The sequence below is a fragment of the Bombus huntii genome, chromosome 13 (assembly GCF_024542735.1).
Source record: "Bombus huntii isolate Logan2020A chromosome 13, iyBomHunt1.1, whole genome shotgun sequence".
NCBI lineage: Eukaryota > Metazoa > Arthropoda > Insecta > Hymenoptera > Apidae > Bombus > Bombus huntii.
The window spans coordinates 4,792,256-4,810,793 of record NC_066250.1 but is presented as its reverse complement, the minus strand read 5'-3'; the positions used below and the strand labels follow the sequence as shown (position 1 = coordinate 4,810,793).

The 18,538-nt window shown below is 37.4% G+C and overlaps 1 protein-coding gene across 2 annotated transcripts; it reads right to left on the bottom strand.

Annotated features, from left to right (window-relative positions):
- Positions 1 to 2,482: 2,482 nt before the first annotated feature.
- On the bottom strand, positions 2,483 to 9,403 carry LOC126872267 (tropomyosin-1). Of its 2 annotated transcripts, XR_007691929.1 has the most exons (8): positions 9,251 to 9,403; positions 5,911 to 6,201; positions 5,495 to 5,628; positions 5,228 to 5,416; positions 4,910 to 4,985; positions 4,703 to 4,835; positions 3,500 to 4,177; positions 2,755 to 2,859 (listed from the first exon to the last, which is right to left on the bottom strand). XR_007691929.1 is itself a non-coding variant. In XM_050631992.1 (7 exons), the coding sequence occupies exons 2-7, from the start codon at positions 6,148 to 6,150 to the stop codon at positions 2,777 to 2,779; spliced, it is 855 nt and encodes a 284-aa protein (XP_050487949.1). In that variant the 5' UTR covers positions 6,151 to 6,201; positions 9,251 to 9,403; the 3' UTR covers positions 2,483 to 2,776. The 2 variants fall into 2 exon arrangements, 1 of the variants encoding a protein (XP_050487949.1); XM_050631992.1 differs by lacking the exon at positions 3,500 to 4,177 and having other exon boundaries at positions 2,483 to 2,859.
- Between the last annotated feature and the right edge of the window lie 9,135 nt (positions 9,404 to 18,538).

The following is an 18,538-nucleotide window of genomic DNA, read 5'->3' as shown; positions in this document are numbered from 1 at the left end:
TCATATTGCCTTCTACATAGATATATTCTTGATATCTTTCAGAGAATTTAGCGTAGGTTCATCTATCTGAACCGAGGGTGACCATTATATTTATTGATATTTTCATATGGGACGTAATTAAAGTAAGAAACGTGTGGAAGAATCATTTGATAATTTATATTTTATGCTAATGCTCGTTTATATATTCCATTATTATTATTATTATTATTATTATTATTAGTTTATTATTATTATTATTATCATCAATATTACTATCATGTAAAATACATTGAAGAAACGATGAGATTTGTTTCAACAAGTCGTCATGGTCTTCTCAATCAGAAATATTTGGCACGCATTGCATTCTATACAATATCTTATTTTGTATTCACTTCTACAAAGAATTTTGTAAGTATTATTAAAGTGAATTAGGTATAAATAATATCGATACGTCACGTTAGGAAGAAAAACTGGAAGCACCCAGACTATAAACTTCGCTATAAATTTGTTCTCATTATGCGTCAATCTTTGTGTTTGTTTTATTATCCATTGGAGTTGCATTTAATTCGAGTGGAAATCGATACTTTGTTTTATGAATGGAGCACGTATCTGTGTCATGTGTTTTCATCTTATTTAAGATTTTTATCATGCAAATTACATCGATATATGTATAGCCAATTTCTACTGTGTGAATGTTTGTATATTCATCAGGAAAACTTTTCTTTACCATATTGTTATTCTGCATCACCTGTATAGATTACATTGTATTTACCATGTCATTACAGAATGGTGTTGCGTGCAATTGATAGCCCAAATAGTCTAATGTTTTTGATAATGTTATTATTAGGTAACGAAAATTGTATATTAGATAAATACTGTGGTAGTTTTTATAGTTTTTGTAGTGCATTATTTATTGTATTAGAGAAAGAAATATCTTGAATGTTGACTAAACGAGGAAATCTATTTCGATTCACGTTAATTGGCGCCATACGTATCGAAGTGTTTTTTTCTATGTTCGTTTTTGCTCAGTCATTTGGGCAAATTTGCGTTGTCAAAACTTTAGTAACATTAATTGATATTAATTGATAATAATGTTACAGGAAGGTGATTGCGATGAAAGAGATTGAAGACATAATATAATATATAAGACCAATAACATGGTCTTTAGGCAAATTGAACTGATTTATCACTCATGAAATTACAGTATCTTTTCTTTTTTCACATCGTATTTTTCACTATAACTTTAAACTGCATGTTATGCTTTTGAACAGTCCTATTTATTTTATTCGAATTATACTCATCAAATGATATGCTATGAATCAAAGAAATTATTTTAGAACCGGGGCATTATTAGAAACAACAGAATGGCTATATACTCTGATGTTATATTCAGATCATTGGTACATCGTTTACATTGTTATTAATTGAATAATTCTAACTGATCATTCGAACCACAAAGTTTTATAAAATCTACCCTTTGTTAGCCGAATATTAAGAGTTTAAACGTTGTTTCTCTCCATAGAAGATGTTTTATTCAATCCCGTATCAATAAAGTTTCAAAAAGAATATTTCACTGTCCTAATATCAAGTAAACGTCACAAGATACATTTGTATTTTATCGTTTTATCATTGGGCCGATAAGTATATCACGGAATAATGCGCAGTTTCAACAACGAGAATAATTGTGGCAGAAAGTTTATCTTAGCGTAACTTTTGTATCCTCAACATATTCATTGTCTTTGATTGTTACAGTTTTTTAATACACATTATATACAGTTATATAATACCTGCGTTTTAGATGTGTTTCTTGTTTTGTAGAAATTATTCATGTTTTACAGATGAGTTTGTATATTTTTGTTCGTTGCATGCTTGAATTTTGACTGAGTATTATGTTTCCGTGGGTGGTGTCATACATGTCTAATTAGTGTGTATATTTGCGAAAATAAAGTGATCCCGAGTATTCGCGGGCCATTGGAATAGACTAATGTTGTATATAATAATAATAAAGATTATGCACAACTACGCGAGGCAACGTTTCTAGATAATTACCAAATGTAAATAGTAGATAAGCAAATGTGTGTATGATTAATCATGACTTTCGAGGATATAGTACAAGACAGCACTCCTGAATTGATATGCCATTCGGTGTACATTTATGCGTTCATTGTACATTTAATAAGTACATTGATGACTAATAAACATCTTATATAACTGTGCCTCTATAAAAATATGTCACGATAATTTTCAAACTAGAAAGAAGGAAATCCGACAGGTCTATTCCCAACGTATACACATGAACGAGAAATCTCTTTTTATTTCCATGTAGTTGATAATCATTAAATTTTTGTATACTCACCTCTCCTTGTTGCAAGACGACGACGATACTTTTAATAAAATTTTCCGTATAGCGAGCGAGATAGAGAAATAGAGAAAGAGATAGATACGGATCCTGCTAAAAGTAGAAGTAGCTTTCCGATTCGAAATCTACTAAAAGTCCTTGCAATTAGTAACGAGATACCACATTACAGCAGTTTATTGGGTGTAATATTTCGTACAACAGTGTAACAGAGTAAAATTCCTTACGGATCTCCATACATTGACCATCTTCGTCGCGGTAACGTCGTACAATTAGACAAATAATATCCGATTTCCGACGATCTGTTCTCAGCCTCAGTGCTTTTTTGGCCGATCGTGCAACGATTGGTCGCGTTTTGGAGTCCTTGATGCGTAACATTGCAGTTCCATCCCCACGCATGACATTGTAATTATAGTAGGAAGCACAAAAGATCGAAATAACTTAGTATCCTGCCAATTCGGCGAACGTGGAGTCCATCTCGTCGGCGAGTGACTTGTATCTATCCTTGTTGATGCCCAATTCGTCTGGAAAAGTTGATAAAATAATCGAATTGCTGATATATTTCCTTCTTTCATTTTAGTAACATTTTACATCTAACGAGTCGTTTTACATCTAATCAAGAACGATCCTACGAACTTTCTACTTGATTCTTGTGCATTTGCCCGGTAAACAGTTGCACTTCGTTCAGAATTGGAAACGTTTCGGGTAACTCGGTTCAACGAGCTTTCGTTTACCGGTCAAGCACGGATCGATACACTACTTATTTTAATGAACCTAAGTCACAGTTTGGAATTAATGTGAACATAGAGATCATCAGAGTTTGTTCGCTATTGAAAGTATGTTAACCCCTACGCAAAAAGAAGTTATATTAGATGGAAATGTTATGATGCAACGACATTCGTTCTAAAGAAAAAAAAAAAAAAGAAAAAGAATAAAAGCACACTTATAGCTTGATCAAAATATAGGAATGTCGTACAACGTGGTGTATGTCAGTGTGCTCGTACAATTCGAAATTGTACACAAAATGCATCGTGTGATAGGAAATGTTAAACGAAGCGGTTAATACTTTATCACTTTACTCGAAGCATGTAAGTATCGTGAGGTGTAGTATACCTTTGCAGGAGTCTAAGACAAAACAGTTTTACAAGGGATTGGTAAATGTACCTGACGTACGACGGCCCACATAAACGTGCGAAGCTTTTTGTTTTATTTTATTCTGTTAAGTGCCTTGTGTGTGTATGTTCATGTGTTCTTGTACGCGTATATTAATAGACAATGCTTAACGTAAACGACAAGTACTAATTAATCTGTTTTTATAAAAAAAAAAAACTAAGCAAAGCGCTCCCAAATCGGACGATTGAAACAGTGATCGGGCAGTAAACAAAGAAAGAAAAAAGAAGGGAAATCACAAGAGAATAAAATGGAACCAACGGAACTTTAAACATGAACGATGATCGATAAAAAAGAATGATACTGTCGGTTTTACATGACCGTGAGAACGCAAGAAAAAAGGCAAAAAAAAAAAGACGGAGAATGCACTTTTAACATCTCCTTTGTTGGTTTTTCGGTCGTAAAAAAGTAAAAATTACGCCCAAATTTGGAAGCTATTGCAGCGGAAAAGAAGAAAAAATCAGCTAAAGCGGAAAAGTATCTTTGAAAGAGAGAAGACAACGATACAGAAATAGCTAAATATGTTTCGTGTACAGGAATAAACGAGAAAATTTGAAACGACTATGGATGATATTTTTTTTTTTTTTTTTTAGTAGCCAGAAAGCTCAGAGAATGTCTTGTCCAATTCTTCGCAAATCGTTTTGCGTTTCTCCTTCTGCTGGTGCAATATGTCTGCAAAGAAAATCAGTTGCGTTGCACGATGAAGTGTCGCTTGTTAACGCGGATATCTATTAACGAACACTACCTTCGTAATCTCTGTAACTATAAAGAAATTTATGCGAGTAAAAATGAATATTTTTTTTTAAATCACTCTCTTAGTCATATTCAGTGGAAAGTCGCGGCTCGACTAAATTTATCAACGTAACTTGAAAATATTCGTAATAATTAATCGACTTGCGACGTGTGCAGCATGTACTAAAGTGTGTTTGACGTTATTCAAGGTTGGCAAATTGGCCACGAGTCTTTGATTGCATTCCAGTAGAATTGGATAACGGAAGCGTTGCTGTCAATTTGCCAAATTACGTCAGACACCCGTTTAGATTCGGTGCAAAGTACTCTGAGATCACTCTGCAGCAACGGAGTAGTAAATATTTGTAAAGAAATAAATTCGTTGCTTATTTAAGAAAATACGCTGCTTAAACGATGTTAATCCAGTAAAGATGGTGTTAGAACGAAAGGAAGTCATTTCGACTTTACCTTCGAGCCTGTCGACCTCCTTCTGCAGTTTCTTAACAGTTTTCTCAGCAAATTCGGCACGGGCTTCAGCTTCCTTTAGTTTCACTGTTAGGGTCTTGAGCTGGCGCTTGAACTCCTCGACTCTTTGATTAGCCTAATCGAATCCAGTCGGTCAAATTGTTTATCCGAAATGCGTTCCCAAACACCGTGAAAAATCGACAAACTCACCTTCTCTTCGGATACTTCCAAAGATTTCAAGCTGTTACCGACCACTTTAAGTTCCTCTTCAAGTTCCATGATCTTGCTGTAACGTTGTAAATAATATGCTTTAAGTAGAAACAATTATTTACGAGTAGACTGTGAATTTTTCATATAAAATGGAGATTCATTTTACCTTCTAAAATTTATGATACAAGTACTCACTCTATCGTTGGTACTTTACCTACTTTTCTATGTTATAAGGATTCTATTGCATCGTTAAGTTTTACGTAAACGCATAGAAAGTCGCAATCTATTTACGAATAACATTCCTCGGGGGCAACTTACGCTTCACCAGACTTGACTCGATCCTCAGCGACTTCCAACTCGTCTTCAACAAAGGCCAGCTTTCGCGATACTTCGTCCGATTTCCCATCAGCGTCTTCGGCAAGCAGACGAGCCTCTTTCAGTTGATTCGTCAGCTGATCCATCCTCTCTTCATCCTGTTGCGCGCGGTTTTCCAATACTTTGCACATACTGCAATTACGTTCATTAACATAATTCCGTTTCTATCTATCGTACAACAGTTTCACGATCGAATTTCTCAACATTTACCGGCTAGATTCGTCGGCAGCCTGAGAAGCTTCGGCCAACTTGGCAGTGGCAGTGTTCAATCGTTCCTCGGATCTCTCCAAGTCCTCCTCAATCAATTGTACTTTTCGGTTCAGAGCGGCGACCTCGGATTCGGCCTGAAATTAGAAAGCTCTCGTGACTCATTGGCCTTTTAAAAAAGGGGGAGCACAGGGCGAAACAGATGATCCCTCGTGTTACGAGACACCATAGCTAGCGTAAAACTGCGTCACACTGAGTCATCGATCTTAAAACGAAGGTATAAAACTACGGTATAAATATAAATAAAATTTCTCGGCGAAAAATTGACTTGGACCTGGTCCAAGGTAAACTGGAGCAATGACAGAACTAGGGCGAAATCCTTAATCGTAACAGACTAACGGAAACATTAGGTTACTCACGTTAGTCAGAGCTTTCTCTTTTTCTTCGAGATCCTTGTTGGCCTGATCCAGGGCTTGTTTGTTGGCTTGAAGATCGGCTTCAACCTGGGTAAGCTTCTTTTGTAATTCACCGACTTCCTCGTTGACCTTATCCGCGCGCATATTCGCCTCCTTCGCCTGTCCTTCGCAGGCATCGGCTTTATCCATCGCATTATCCTTTTCAAGCTTCATCGCTTGCATCTTCTTCTTGATCGCGTCCATGGTGGCGGCCTTTTTCTTTTGCCGGCTTCCTTCAAGAAACTATCGAGTTCACTGAAATTTTCCATGATCCTTTCTCTTAACGATTGGTCGAACATCGTTTCTAGTGGTCTTTCTGATTAGGTGTTAAAAATTTCGAAACACTTGAAACGTGGCAATCGATGTTTGTCTGTTCGATGAAACAGCATAAACTTGGATTTCTCGATGTTAGTGGAATTATATCAACCGGTTTAGTCTTGGCAGACAAATCAGACGAGATTATCGATTTCAGATAAGTCGTAAGGGGTCTTTTGTTCTTCTACGACGCGATAATCGTCTCGTAGAAATATATCTTTTACACTTGCGAGGAGAAGATTTGTATAGAAGTCACGAGTCACTCACTGCGAACATACACTTGATAAAAAATTAATATACGTCTTATAGTCTTAAATACGTAATTAGAGTCAAAAGATGGGCCCATTCGATATAATAATTAATTGATCGTTTAAATATTTCGACGAACTCTATGAAATACACGTTCGAAATAAATATCTTGTAATTTCTATATATATTTTCGGTTTTGTTTCAAGCTACATCAACGTAATCATGGCAATTGCGTCTCGTTACAGCGTTAATAAAATTTCGAAAGGTTTTGCATGACACATATATGCAATATACGAAGACAACAGGATAAGAGGAATTATAAATCACATTTTCTCCGCTATATATCTTTGAACTTAGCAAATTCTCTGCTCTTTTAATTGCGTATTTTGTGTGAAAATACTCTTTCCAGACGTAAGACGCTATCGAAATCAAAAGACCAAGAAGAATGCGACGCTACCTCCTGTGATCTTCATATTCATACATGGTCTCTACATGAATTCGAATACTTTGATGATCCACCGTATACATATGTTTCACGGCTGTGACTCGTCATCGTTTTAACCCTGAAAATAAACGGATGGGTCCGCGAATAAAGTAGGCGATGGGCTTGCATATTTTCACGATCGTAGGGAGTTCTGCGAGTCATAATCCGGCAGATGATACCGTCCGGCTTCGCGATGACGAGGAACGGGGCACATCGGTGCGTCTACGGAAATAGCATCCATAGGCAGGCTCTATAAATATGCGCGGAACGACGAGGAGAGGACGGCGGCCGACGTTAGTGAGGCCGCAAGGCGAGGAGTCCAAAAAGCACGAGCGTAACCCAGAAGAACGAGCTTTACTTGGCCGCCACCGACGACCGACATTCGATCTAACTGCCGCGTATTAATAGCATTTACGAAATCATCGTCGCCACCTCGCGATCTCGCGGTTCGATCCTGCATATTCGGTTCTTGGGATTTGTCAAGCTATAGGAAATGTTTCTTTTTTTTTATTTCACTCGTTATGCCCAATTTCTCCAATTGGAAGTACAGAGAGCAAGACCCGATTAGCCTTTTACTTGTGAATAGAGTAAAGAATTTATACAATGCACCTCGTATGAACAGATATATAAAATATACAAAGTAAAGTAGAAATACTCGCGGTGGTGTTAAACCGAACACGCTGAATCTGATCTCCATTTCGGCCCCGTTTCTTTAGCTACGTTCACGAGCATACGAATTTGCATAACGGTCAGCAGTGTACTTATCGCAACAATATCTGTGATATTGTTGTTAACCTATGACGAATATATCGATCAACCGATCGATCAATCTTCGATCGACGAAGCCTGGATTAATTCCGGGGACATGTAAGTTACACGATGGATATATTTCGTAGTCGTTGGAATGTAAACAAGGTATAAGATCGCAGAAGGGATGGGAATATTTGAATTCATTAAATCGATTATTCGATAGCTGAATGACCACTATTTCGACCCTATTTCCGGATATTAATAGCACCTGGAAAGTTTTGGCATTTGGTTACCCATGGGTGCCAAAATGACATCACTGACCATCATTCTCGGTGGTCGATAACAACAGCGAATTGGTCGGGTTATTTAATAGCAAACAGGCGTTGTTAGATGTTTAGCGGATGAATTTTGGTTGCCTTTAAGGTTTAAGCGAGACTACGGAGATTAATGGTGTAGAAAGATCGTTATGCGAATGCTACTTACGACATTGCGTTTTGTTAGATCCAAAAGTAAATTCCCGAAGCGTTAGCAGAGCTGTTGTTAATTGGCAGCGGTTAATATGTTGCAAAAGCGCCCCGGTTCCTTACACCGTCGGTCTTCCTGCAAGCATTTAAACCACTAATATACTTTAATCGCGTAGACAATTTGGTGTATCGATGCAGATAGGATGAATGATTGGATCGTAACGATTGATTATAGTTAATATCGAGTTGGGCTTTTCAAAATACGTAGTATTCGTCGAATTCACTAGGCAAACGTTAGCGGTTGAAAATAGCACACGTAAACGAAACGATTCGATGATGGCAACCGGTTTATTTTTGCCACAAAGTGGACCACAATATTTCATCTTTTCGGGATTTCTCATTAACATCTATAACATTTTCGTTATCTGAAATTTTAACGTTGATTATAGACAACGAAAAATTGTATCGTAAAACGAGGTACTAACATGACGTACATTTGTTAATGGTAAGCAGTGTTATGTTAGGATTAACGCTACTTACAAGCATCGCCAAAGCAGTTTTTTTTGTGAAAAACCTTCGAGACGGATGCACCTCGAAGCCAAAGCGGATTAATTCGCTTCCACAGCCTTCTCCGTGGCTGGCACTGTTTCGTTGCAAATCAAGTATTTTCTACGTGCGTTTTTCAACTTGAAGCTTGTTAGTCGAAGAAGCAGCTCCATTAGTAGCGTAATAAATCTTCGTGGTAACAAAAATTCAACGATTAATCCAACTATACAGTCTTCTTTCACCGAACGGTTCCATCGTCGAAGATGAAAATCTTCGACATCTTCAAGTTTCTCGCACTGGTGAATTTTGCACCAGTTCTCACGCACACGTCCATTCACATCCTTCCTCCCTTTCTTTCTTTCACACTCGCGTCACGATCACCGATCCATGGAACAAAAGATAGCCGAGCATCGAGAGAACGAGAATGTAGAAACAGCCAGAGAATAAAAAAAGAGAAGCGATCGGTCGGGGAAGAATTTCGTGATAATTCACTTACCTAACCCGAGCGAGTAGAGTGGCGCGAGTCGAGTGTTCCGAGGGTGCTTCGTAAAGCTTCTTGCTCGACGAGGACGCTTGTAATCGAGGCGAAGCCGAAGGTGGGGAGCCCAAAAATGGACCGCCACAGAAAATTCTACGGGGGTGGGGTCCTCCGCGTTTATTTTCTGCTCGCGCCTCCTCGAAAATTTCTCTCACCTTCCAATCGGAAGACACTGGCTGGATTCAGTGATTTTCCAATTTACAGATCGATTTCGAATTACGAAATATGTTTATGATAAACCGTTCAATTTATCTTATCGATGTTCAAGATAGATTTTATCAGTCGATATTGTTATTTATCTGTTAGTAGATGTAAAGACAATTAATTTGCTCCCTCTACGTTGAATCGATTTATAGATATACATTTATGGCGTACATCGTACTAGTATATATATATATTTATAGATGGATTTCGAATTGCGAAACGAAATTTTCCAAGGAGACTAGTTTAATGATCTTAACAATGTTGAAGGTACGTTTTAACGATTCTGTTATTAGGTGTAGAAATCAATTTCGTGCATTTCTAATAAAGATATTGTTTCACTGTATATTTTAAAGCTATCAAGTATTAATCTTGACATTTTTAAAATATGGCATAGATGTATAAGATGATCTCGAGAGGCAATTAATTTTCAATTGAAAAATGAAACTAAAAGGCGATTCATTTTCAATCGAACTGACTGCAAAACAAAATCGATAAATTTGTCTAAATAGAGCACATCATTAATTCGACATCTAATATATGAAATCATTGATTATATTAGTGGTATTAGTATTATGATATTAGTAGTATTTTTATTATACAATGTTATAGGTCAGAACATTAGAGAATCGAAACAAAAGAACACGATAACGATTTTAACGATTCGACTGTCACGTAAAATAACAAAATAAAAAAAGGAATTTGAGGTAAAAAATAAAAAAAGAAAACTTTATTTTTTTTCTAACATCAATACACTTTACAATTTACTTCCGAACTCTAGGCGTGACTTTCTAAGACTGACTCTTATGATTTTACTTTCGATCGGATCCGATTACTTTCTTTTGTCATCCCTCAACATCCCCACCGTCCATGCATTTGCTAGGCGTCCGCGATCGTTGCCACGTGCTCTTTCTTCTAGAACCTTCGGTGGAAGGACCGTTGGGATGTTGATGGTTCATTAGGCACTTCAGCGATATACATTGTCGCCGAGTGCCGCCACATCTTTATCTCTATCGTCAGTCCGTCGGATTTGAAGTATGCCGGTCGTGACATACCCCCCTGGTTAGATTGATCTTGGTCCTCTAAGATCGTAGTAGAATGGAATTATTTAAATGTAGATCAAAGGATATGTTTATGCTTTTTTTCAGGAATCGCTATGAATTGATTTTCTGCATGTTATGGTACAAAAGTTATTTCGTTAATCTTAAATATAGCAATTTTACAATATTTGTTAGTGTTCGAGAAGCTAATAATTTCAGAGGCGTAATCATGTTGTAGTTTTCGATCGTGAATTGGTTGGGTTTGTTTACAAAGCGTAATTCCTATCCCGTGAATTTAAGGCAACTAATTAAGGGTATTGTTACTAGTGCTAGGGTCAGCATTATCCTGAAAAAAGTACGCTTTCAATCGGTTACCATGTATCTTTTTCTTAGCATTGTCGATAGAAATAATGTAATAAGGAGTTTTCACATCGTTAATTCTGTAGGGTCCTAACCATTCAATGTCCAACTTATCTCTTTTATGGTCGTTGTGAATTAAAACAAAGTCTCCTTTCCTAAACACAGTCTGAGTTTTAACAATCTTTCTTTCTTGGTCTCGCTTGTATCGTTGCTTATTCTGAATAAGTGTTTTGTGAGCTGTTTCCCAATATTTATTCAACTGTTTTTGCCAAAGTGAGTACATATCATCATAGGTAAGTGTGGGAAATTTGGATATTGCGGAAGGTAAGTTAGCTTTTCGCCCAAAGGTCAATTCAAAGGGAGAGAATCCTGTTCCTTCATGTTTCGCGGTGTTGTACCCTAAACAAATGAAATTAAGTACTTCATCCCATTCTTTGTCATTGTCGTGTAATGCAGTACGAATTAAATCTTTAACTGAGGCATGCGTTCTTTCGAGGGATCCGTTACTTTGTGGGTGAAATGAAGTTGTTTTGATGTGTTTGATTTTAAAAGCTTCTTCAAATTTCGTCATTAAATCACTAACAAAATTTTGTCCCTGATCTGTTAGGATCGTTTTTGGTGCCGAAAATATGTAAATATAGTGTTCAATAAGCGCGTTAATTATGGATTCAGTTCGTTGCGTTTTAAGGGGAACTAGTATCAGATATTTCGTAAGTTCATCGTGTATTGAAAGTATGTATTGGTTTCCGCGTTTGGTTTTCGTCATCGGTCCTATGATGTCCATAGCGATTTTGTCGTTAGGGTTAAGTGGCGTGTCTGAGATTTGTGGGGATTCTTTGGGTCTGATACGTGTTAGTTTCTCCTTTTGACATGTGTCGCATGTTTTCACAAAGTTTTCTACTCTTTCTAAAAGTCCGGAAATTTTGAATTTATCCTTGATCCGTTGATACGTTTTCTGTATCCCTAAATGTCCTACGGTGTCGTTATGGTTTTCCTTTATTGCTTGTATTATTTCGTTTTCGTCTAGTTTTAAGATGGGATTAGGTGCATAAGTAATTTTCTTGTACGTGTCGTTAAAATATATTAGCATGAGTTTAATCTGTGTTTTCTCTAATTCAGTGAAGTCGTTATTTCCTATGCCGATTTTTGTTGTATCTTTAAGAATTTTGTAAAGTCTTCTGATCCAAAGTGTCTCGTCGTATTCTCCTAAGTCGTTTCGAGTTAATTGGTAAAATGTTTGGTCATTTGGTTTAATTTCTAAGAGTTTCGGATTCTCGTTGTTGTCTTTCCATGCGTTGAATGAATTAGTGTGATCAATTACTAGGTCGAGGTTAACTACTTCGTCGCGAGTTACTGCGTGAACTCTAGATAAAGCGTCTGCAGCTGTGTTATCTTTACCCTTTGTATATTCGATTTCATAGTCATATTCTTCGAGTCTAAGTCTCCAACGAATCAGTCTGCTAGAAGGGTCTTTGCAATTGTGTAGCCACTTAAGAGCTTGGTGGTCGGTTCGAATAATGAAGCGTCGTCCTAACAAATATTGTCTTAATCTTTTCACGGCCCATACGATGGCTAAGAGTTCCTTTTCTGTCGTGGTATAGTTTCGTTCGGGTGGATTCAGTGTTCTTGAAATGTAACAACAAGGATGACCGTCTTGCGACAGTATTGCTCCTAGTCCTTCGTTACTTGCGTCGGTAGTTAAGGTAAAGGTTTTGTTAAAGTCTGGATAAGCTAATATTGGGAAATTACAGAGTTTGTCTTTTAAAGTATCAAAGCTAATCTGGTGTTTGTCAGTCCAATGGAATGGTGTGTCCTTTTTTGTTAAGTCTGTAAGGCTTTTCGCGATTTTGGAAAAGTTTCGAATAAATTTGCGATAATAACCTGCTAAACCTAAGAATGATTTCACGTCCGTGGCATTGCGGGGTAATCGAAAGTTTTTTACAGCGTCTAATTTCTTGGGGTTTGGTTTGACTCCTTCGGATGAAACTACATGGCCTAAGTATTCTAATTCCGGTTTTACGAATTCACATTTGTCCGGTTGCAATTTAAGTCCTAATTCTCTGAGTCTCTGAAATACTATCGCGAGGTTTTCGTTATGTTCTTGAATCGTTTTTCCGAATATCACTATGTCATCCAAATAAACAAAGCAGTATTTTCCTACAAGTCCAGCTAAGGCTCTGTCCATTAATCTTTGAAAGGTAGCGGGTGCGTTTTTAAGTCCGAATGGCATTCGATTGAAATGAAAATGCCCTTGCGGTGTCGAAAAAGCGGTATATTTTTTAGATTTCTCGTTCATTGGAATTTGATGGAATCCTGAGGATAAATCAAGCGCCGAAAAGAATTTTGCGTTTCCTAGTTGTGTTAAAATGTCGTCTATATCAGGTAAAGGGTAAGCGTCTTGTTCTGTGAGTTCATTTAGTTTCCTGAAATCGATAACTATCCTCCATTTCTGTTTTCCTGAGGCGTCTAATTTTTTCGGAACTACCCATACCGGAGAGTTATAAGGGGATTCGGATTCTTCTATAATATTTTTCTTCAACATGTCTCCTATTTGTCGCGAAATCTCGTCACGGTGACATTCCGGTGGTCTATACGATCGTGTGTTAATAATTTTGTCTTTGGTTAACGAAATTGTGTGCTGAGTTAAATTAGTACAGGGTAAAAGATCGGTTTCTAAATTAAAGATGTCAATATAATGAAGGATAATCTTTTCGATGGTTTCACGGATTGGTTTTTCAATGTGATCTGTTCTCACTAGACTTTTTAGTTTTGATACGTTGGAAAAGTCATGAGAATTTTGAATATTGCTAGAAATTTCAACGTTTTGCTCACCAGTGTTGATAAAACATACTTTAGTTGGTTTGCCTTCCAAATAGATTGTTTGAACTCTGTTTTCTCCAGGAGTCAAATGTATTGGTTTCTGAAATAAAATGGTTTTGTCGTTTAATCGGATTTTGTCATTGGATATTGAATAGTTATACTTCTCTAAACATGGTAGCCCAATGATTCCGTCTTCGATAATAGGGAAATTGTTCGGTACTATGTGAAAAATGTGATTTTGTCCAAAAATTCGTTTCGTTACGTATTCGTTAGTTTCGTATTTGTCTCGTCCCATAGAAAATTTTTGTTTAGGCCCTATTTGTATCGCGTTGACAGTTTTGTTACGTTTCACCAGGTTTATCCCTGCTCCTGTGTCGACCAGAAATACTCGCTCTTCGGTTCGGGTTGACAAAGGTATTGCGAGTAATCTTCCCGTGGCGATGTTGACTCGTATGTCTCGTACGGTTCGTCCATCTCCTGGTTCGATGTTGTTTCTTGTATTTCGTCCCATTCCTGGACTGCCTGAATTCTTGCGGGTGGTCGATCGCGCTGGCTCGGTGGTAGAAAATTTTGACACTTGTTGGCAATGTGTCCCAGCTTTCCGCACTTGAAGCACTTCATCTGTGCGCGTTCAGCAGGTGATCTATTTTCTACTTGGTTAAATGTAGCAGGTTTCTGAGCTACTGGCGTGTTAGGCGATCTTGATGGTACATTAGATCGTCTTACCTGCATATGCTGGTTGTCGGGGCGATTACTAACCGAAGGTAAGCGATTACATGACCAATTAGGTTGTCGTTCTTCTCGCAAGTAGCGTTCTACATCGGCTGCCTTTTTTTCAGCTTCCGGAAGATTCAAGGGTTCACTGCTTAATAGTATTCGCCCTATGTCGCGTCTGAGTCCCTTTAGGTACACACGAACAGTCTTCTTCGTGATTTCTTCAGTCATAATTTTACGTGTTAGTGGTTGTGGGTACTCATTGGTTACTGCGTACAGCAAACGGTTGAGTATTCTTCTAAACCGAATATTAAAACTTTGCACTGATTCCTCGCGTCCCTGTCTCAACTCTCGTAATTGTTCTTGGTACTCATCCGAAGTCACTTGTGCTGCTAAGTTATTTCTCAGTGCGTCGTACAGATCACTGTAACACTCAATAGGAATGTTGCGAATACTTTGGGCTGCTTTCCCCACGATTTTTTCCACTTTTATTGCTTTTAGCAATAGATCTTGCTCCATACAGCGATCCTTCATACTTCTCACTTCTTTGATGAAGTCTTCAACTCCTACATCATCATCTCCGTTGAGCGTTGGGATGTAGCGTATTGCATCCTTAGCTCGTAGAGTGGGAGGAGCGGGCGAAAAATAGCCTCTTTCTTCCACTTCGGGTTGTTCGCTGTCGAGGTGGACAGGTGGGGTGTCTGAAGCTGCTAACCCTGACAGTTTGCGTGCTTTTGCCATATTCACAGTACGATTGATTGCTGTCGACGCACTTTCATTGTCTTCGGTGATAATGGAAGCAAATTCATCGGTCGCAGGGGATCCGAACCCAGTCCGTAGCGCTGCGACGGTTTTCCCGAGATTCTCGATTTCTGCTGCCCTGTGTCTGTTCTCTTCGTCATTTTGCATAGACAAATGTAACATTTCCTCTCGTAAAAGGGCAATGTTCTCGTTCTGTTTTTGAATACTGTCCCATATTGCTCGCAACATTGGGTCAGTTGAGGTTGAAGTTTGAGATTCGTTTGCCTTAGACATTATTGCGCTGATTTATAATTTTCAGACGAAGACGAGTCTTGGCTACTGAAGCTAAATTTTCTTTCACGGTAACGTACACAGGAATTCAGTTTACCTTTTATTGTTACTTCACTTGGTTCGTGATAGTTACTTTGTTGTTGCGGATGACCGTAGTCCCAAATAATTCGATCTTCCGTAGATGATGAATGTCTTTTGGTTTCCGAACAAACACTTTTCACTATCCTGGCAGGATCGCCAAAATGTCACGTAAAATAACAAAATAAAAAAAGGAATTTGAGGTAAAAAATAAAAAAAGAAAACTTTATTTTTTTTCTAACATCAATACACTTTACAATTTACTTCCGAACTCTAGGCGTGACTTTCTAAGACTGACTCTTATGATTTTACTTTCGATCGGATCCGATTACTTTCTTTTGTCATCCCTCAACATCCCCACCGTCCATGCATTTGCTAGGCGTCCGCGATCGTTGCCACGTGCTCTTTCTTCTAGAACCTTCGGTGGAAGGACCGTTGGGATGTTGATGGTTCATTAGGCACTTCAGCGATATACATTGTCGCCGAGTGCCGCCACATCTTTATCTCTATCGTCAGTCCGTCGGATTTGAAGTATGCCGGTCGTGACACGACCATGGCCTGTTTCGTTGTTCGTTACTATTTTCGAGTGTTTTGCAGCGTGTTATACTTTATACACCGAATAGGAGCTTTTAACTAGCTACAATCAGACGGTCAGAAATAATAAACTTCTAGCTTGGTAGCTCGAGTAACAAGCCTTGAAAAAAGGCGTAAATATGCGTAAGATTACTAATCGTAGATATTCATCGTGATAGTGTTTGTGTCCTCTAAATGTATGGACCATAGAGCCACATTCATTACGATTAAAAATATTTTTCGGTTGCACTTATGCAACCTTGTCTAGTCGACATGAAAGATCACGTCTGCTATATATGTAGATCAATAATATATTAAATCGTTCTCCCAAGTTCGAAGAACGATCTTTTACCTTCACTTTGTTTCCATACGAACAATAAATAAAATTTTGTAACATCGTTCTGCTTTGTTAAAAATGTCGCTATGAATTCGGTGCTTAAAATATCTACCTCTATTCCGGCACAGAATCAAAAAGCTTTCAAAAGTTTGCAACAGGATTGTCAAGTGTACAGGCTCGTTTAACGTTCTGATTGATCTAAATAAATGTTTCATAATAAATGTCATTTTTATGGTCTATAATACAATACAAAATTGTTAGAATCTGCAATAATATTTTATAATTTAATAGTCGAAAGTATTGAAGTTTTACTATGTGACGTAAAAAATTATAAAGATATAGAGATCAGAATTATAGTGATTTTTATTTATTATATAGATTTATTTATTGTGATTGAAGCAAAAAATTATAACTATTTAATCTGAATGTAATGCAGTAATGTGATACAACTAAAGACAACAAAATTTAACTACTCAACTTACAACCTACAACTAACAATTTACAACAACTTATGAGTAACGATTTAACCCGCAACTAGTCGCAACTGCAACTAGTCGCAATTCACTGCAAACTCCAACTGCAAAATTATAGACTACTTTTTTTTTTATCACAAAGGATATAACCTAAGAAACACGAAGATGGTACTCCGCTGGGGATAGCCACCCACATGTTATATTATTATACCACTAAGCTATAATATTTTACCAAATGTCCTACTGGACAAATTGTAAAATTTAAATAAATAAATAAAAAAACTACAGTTCGATATAAAAAAAAAATTTTTTTTTACGTGGAGGGAACTTTCATAGGCATCCGCGTTCTCCGGGGAGAGGAAAAAAAAATTTTTTTTTTTTTTTTAGCGTGGGAAAATCTTCATAGACACCTTATCTCATCGCGCGAGGCGGGACCAGGGTGCCGGATTTTTACCGGCTAAAAACCCACGGGCGGGCCTAGGAACGCGAGTGACGCAACCTGGGGGTACTTTCTCCCAAGCACTCATAGAAAGTAACTACAACATGGTAGGCAAGGGAGAGAATTCTCCCGCCCTCTTGCCCGTTATACATTAAATTCTAAGAAGGACTTGGGTTTCCACCTCTGCACAAATGTGCCCAGGATGGTTTCGAACTCGCGAACACATTACTACCAACTAATGCCCTTTCGAGCGTAGCTATAAGCCCGCCGAATATTTACTTGTTGTTCACTCATAACTATCTCCATCAAGTTGTCCTTATACCAGAGTTTTCAGTGTTGCTATAACAGACACGTGTTTTACAGCTGTTGACCCAAGATGGTCACGTAAACCTTTTTTAATTATAGAATGTCCTAAAAAGCCACATGCATATTGTCCATTGAAATTTCCCACTTCTTGGCCCGTCAGCACTTTTATTGTTTTCCATCTGTAGATCATTGGAATTTCTCCAAGAGCTTTTCCACGATACTACAAAGATGAAATTACAACGTGATCACTTGTTATTTTAACAGATCTGTCAGTTATTACTATAAAAATAAATTCTTCATTATGTCAGCAGGTGGTATGGCCCAATCCATATCATAAATAGCATCGCGAACTTTGTTGCTCTAAAAATTACTTTTGCAATTGTGAGCAAATGAAAACATGTATCACAATTTGAGATCAAATTCATCTTGCATAATGATATATTAGCTACTAATATTAATAAGTTAGTAAGTTACAAGTCACAGGTCACAAAGTACTTTTTTATAATTCTACAATTTTATACCACATGGAATAATCAGTTGTCTTTTAATTAGTAAAATTTACATATACAACGTTATTTGTTTTACTACGAATCGTGCTTAGTTTTTTATTATAATACCGATAACTTGTAAGATCAAAAATTTTATTTGTAACATTAAATTCATTCTACACGAGAGCGCAAAAAATAAGAAAAAATCACTCTGTTCTTGTCCTTCTCGCGACATTAATTAATCACCGTACCATAATATTATCATTAGACACAGAGTAAAAATCTCAAATAAAATCGTCGTTTCTACTATTCCGTGCTATTGCACGAAACGAAAAGCAGTGGCAACTTTTAACGTCATCTCTTTCCCAAACCAACAGTATAAATA

Coding starts and splice junctions, on each gene's coding strand:
- LOC126872267 (XM_050631992.1), bottom strand. CDS start 6,150: ATGGACGCGATCAAGAAGAAGATGCAAGCGATGAAGCTTGAAAAGGAT. Junction 5,629..5,910: donor AAGAGAAAGCTCTGACTAAC/GTGAGTAACCTA, acceptor TTCTAATTTCAG/GCCGAATCCGAGGTCGCCGC. Junction 4,986..5,227: donor CGAGTCAAGTCTGGTGAAGC/GTAAGTTGCCCC, acceptor ACAACGTTACAG/CAAGATCATGGAACTTGAAG.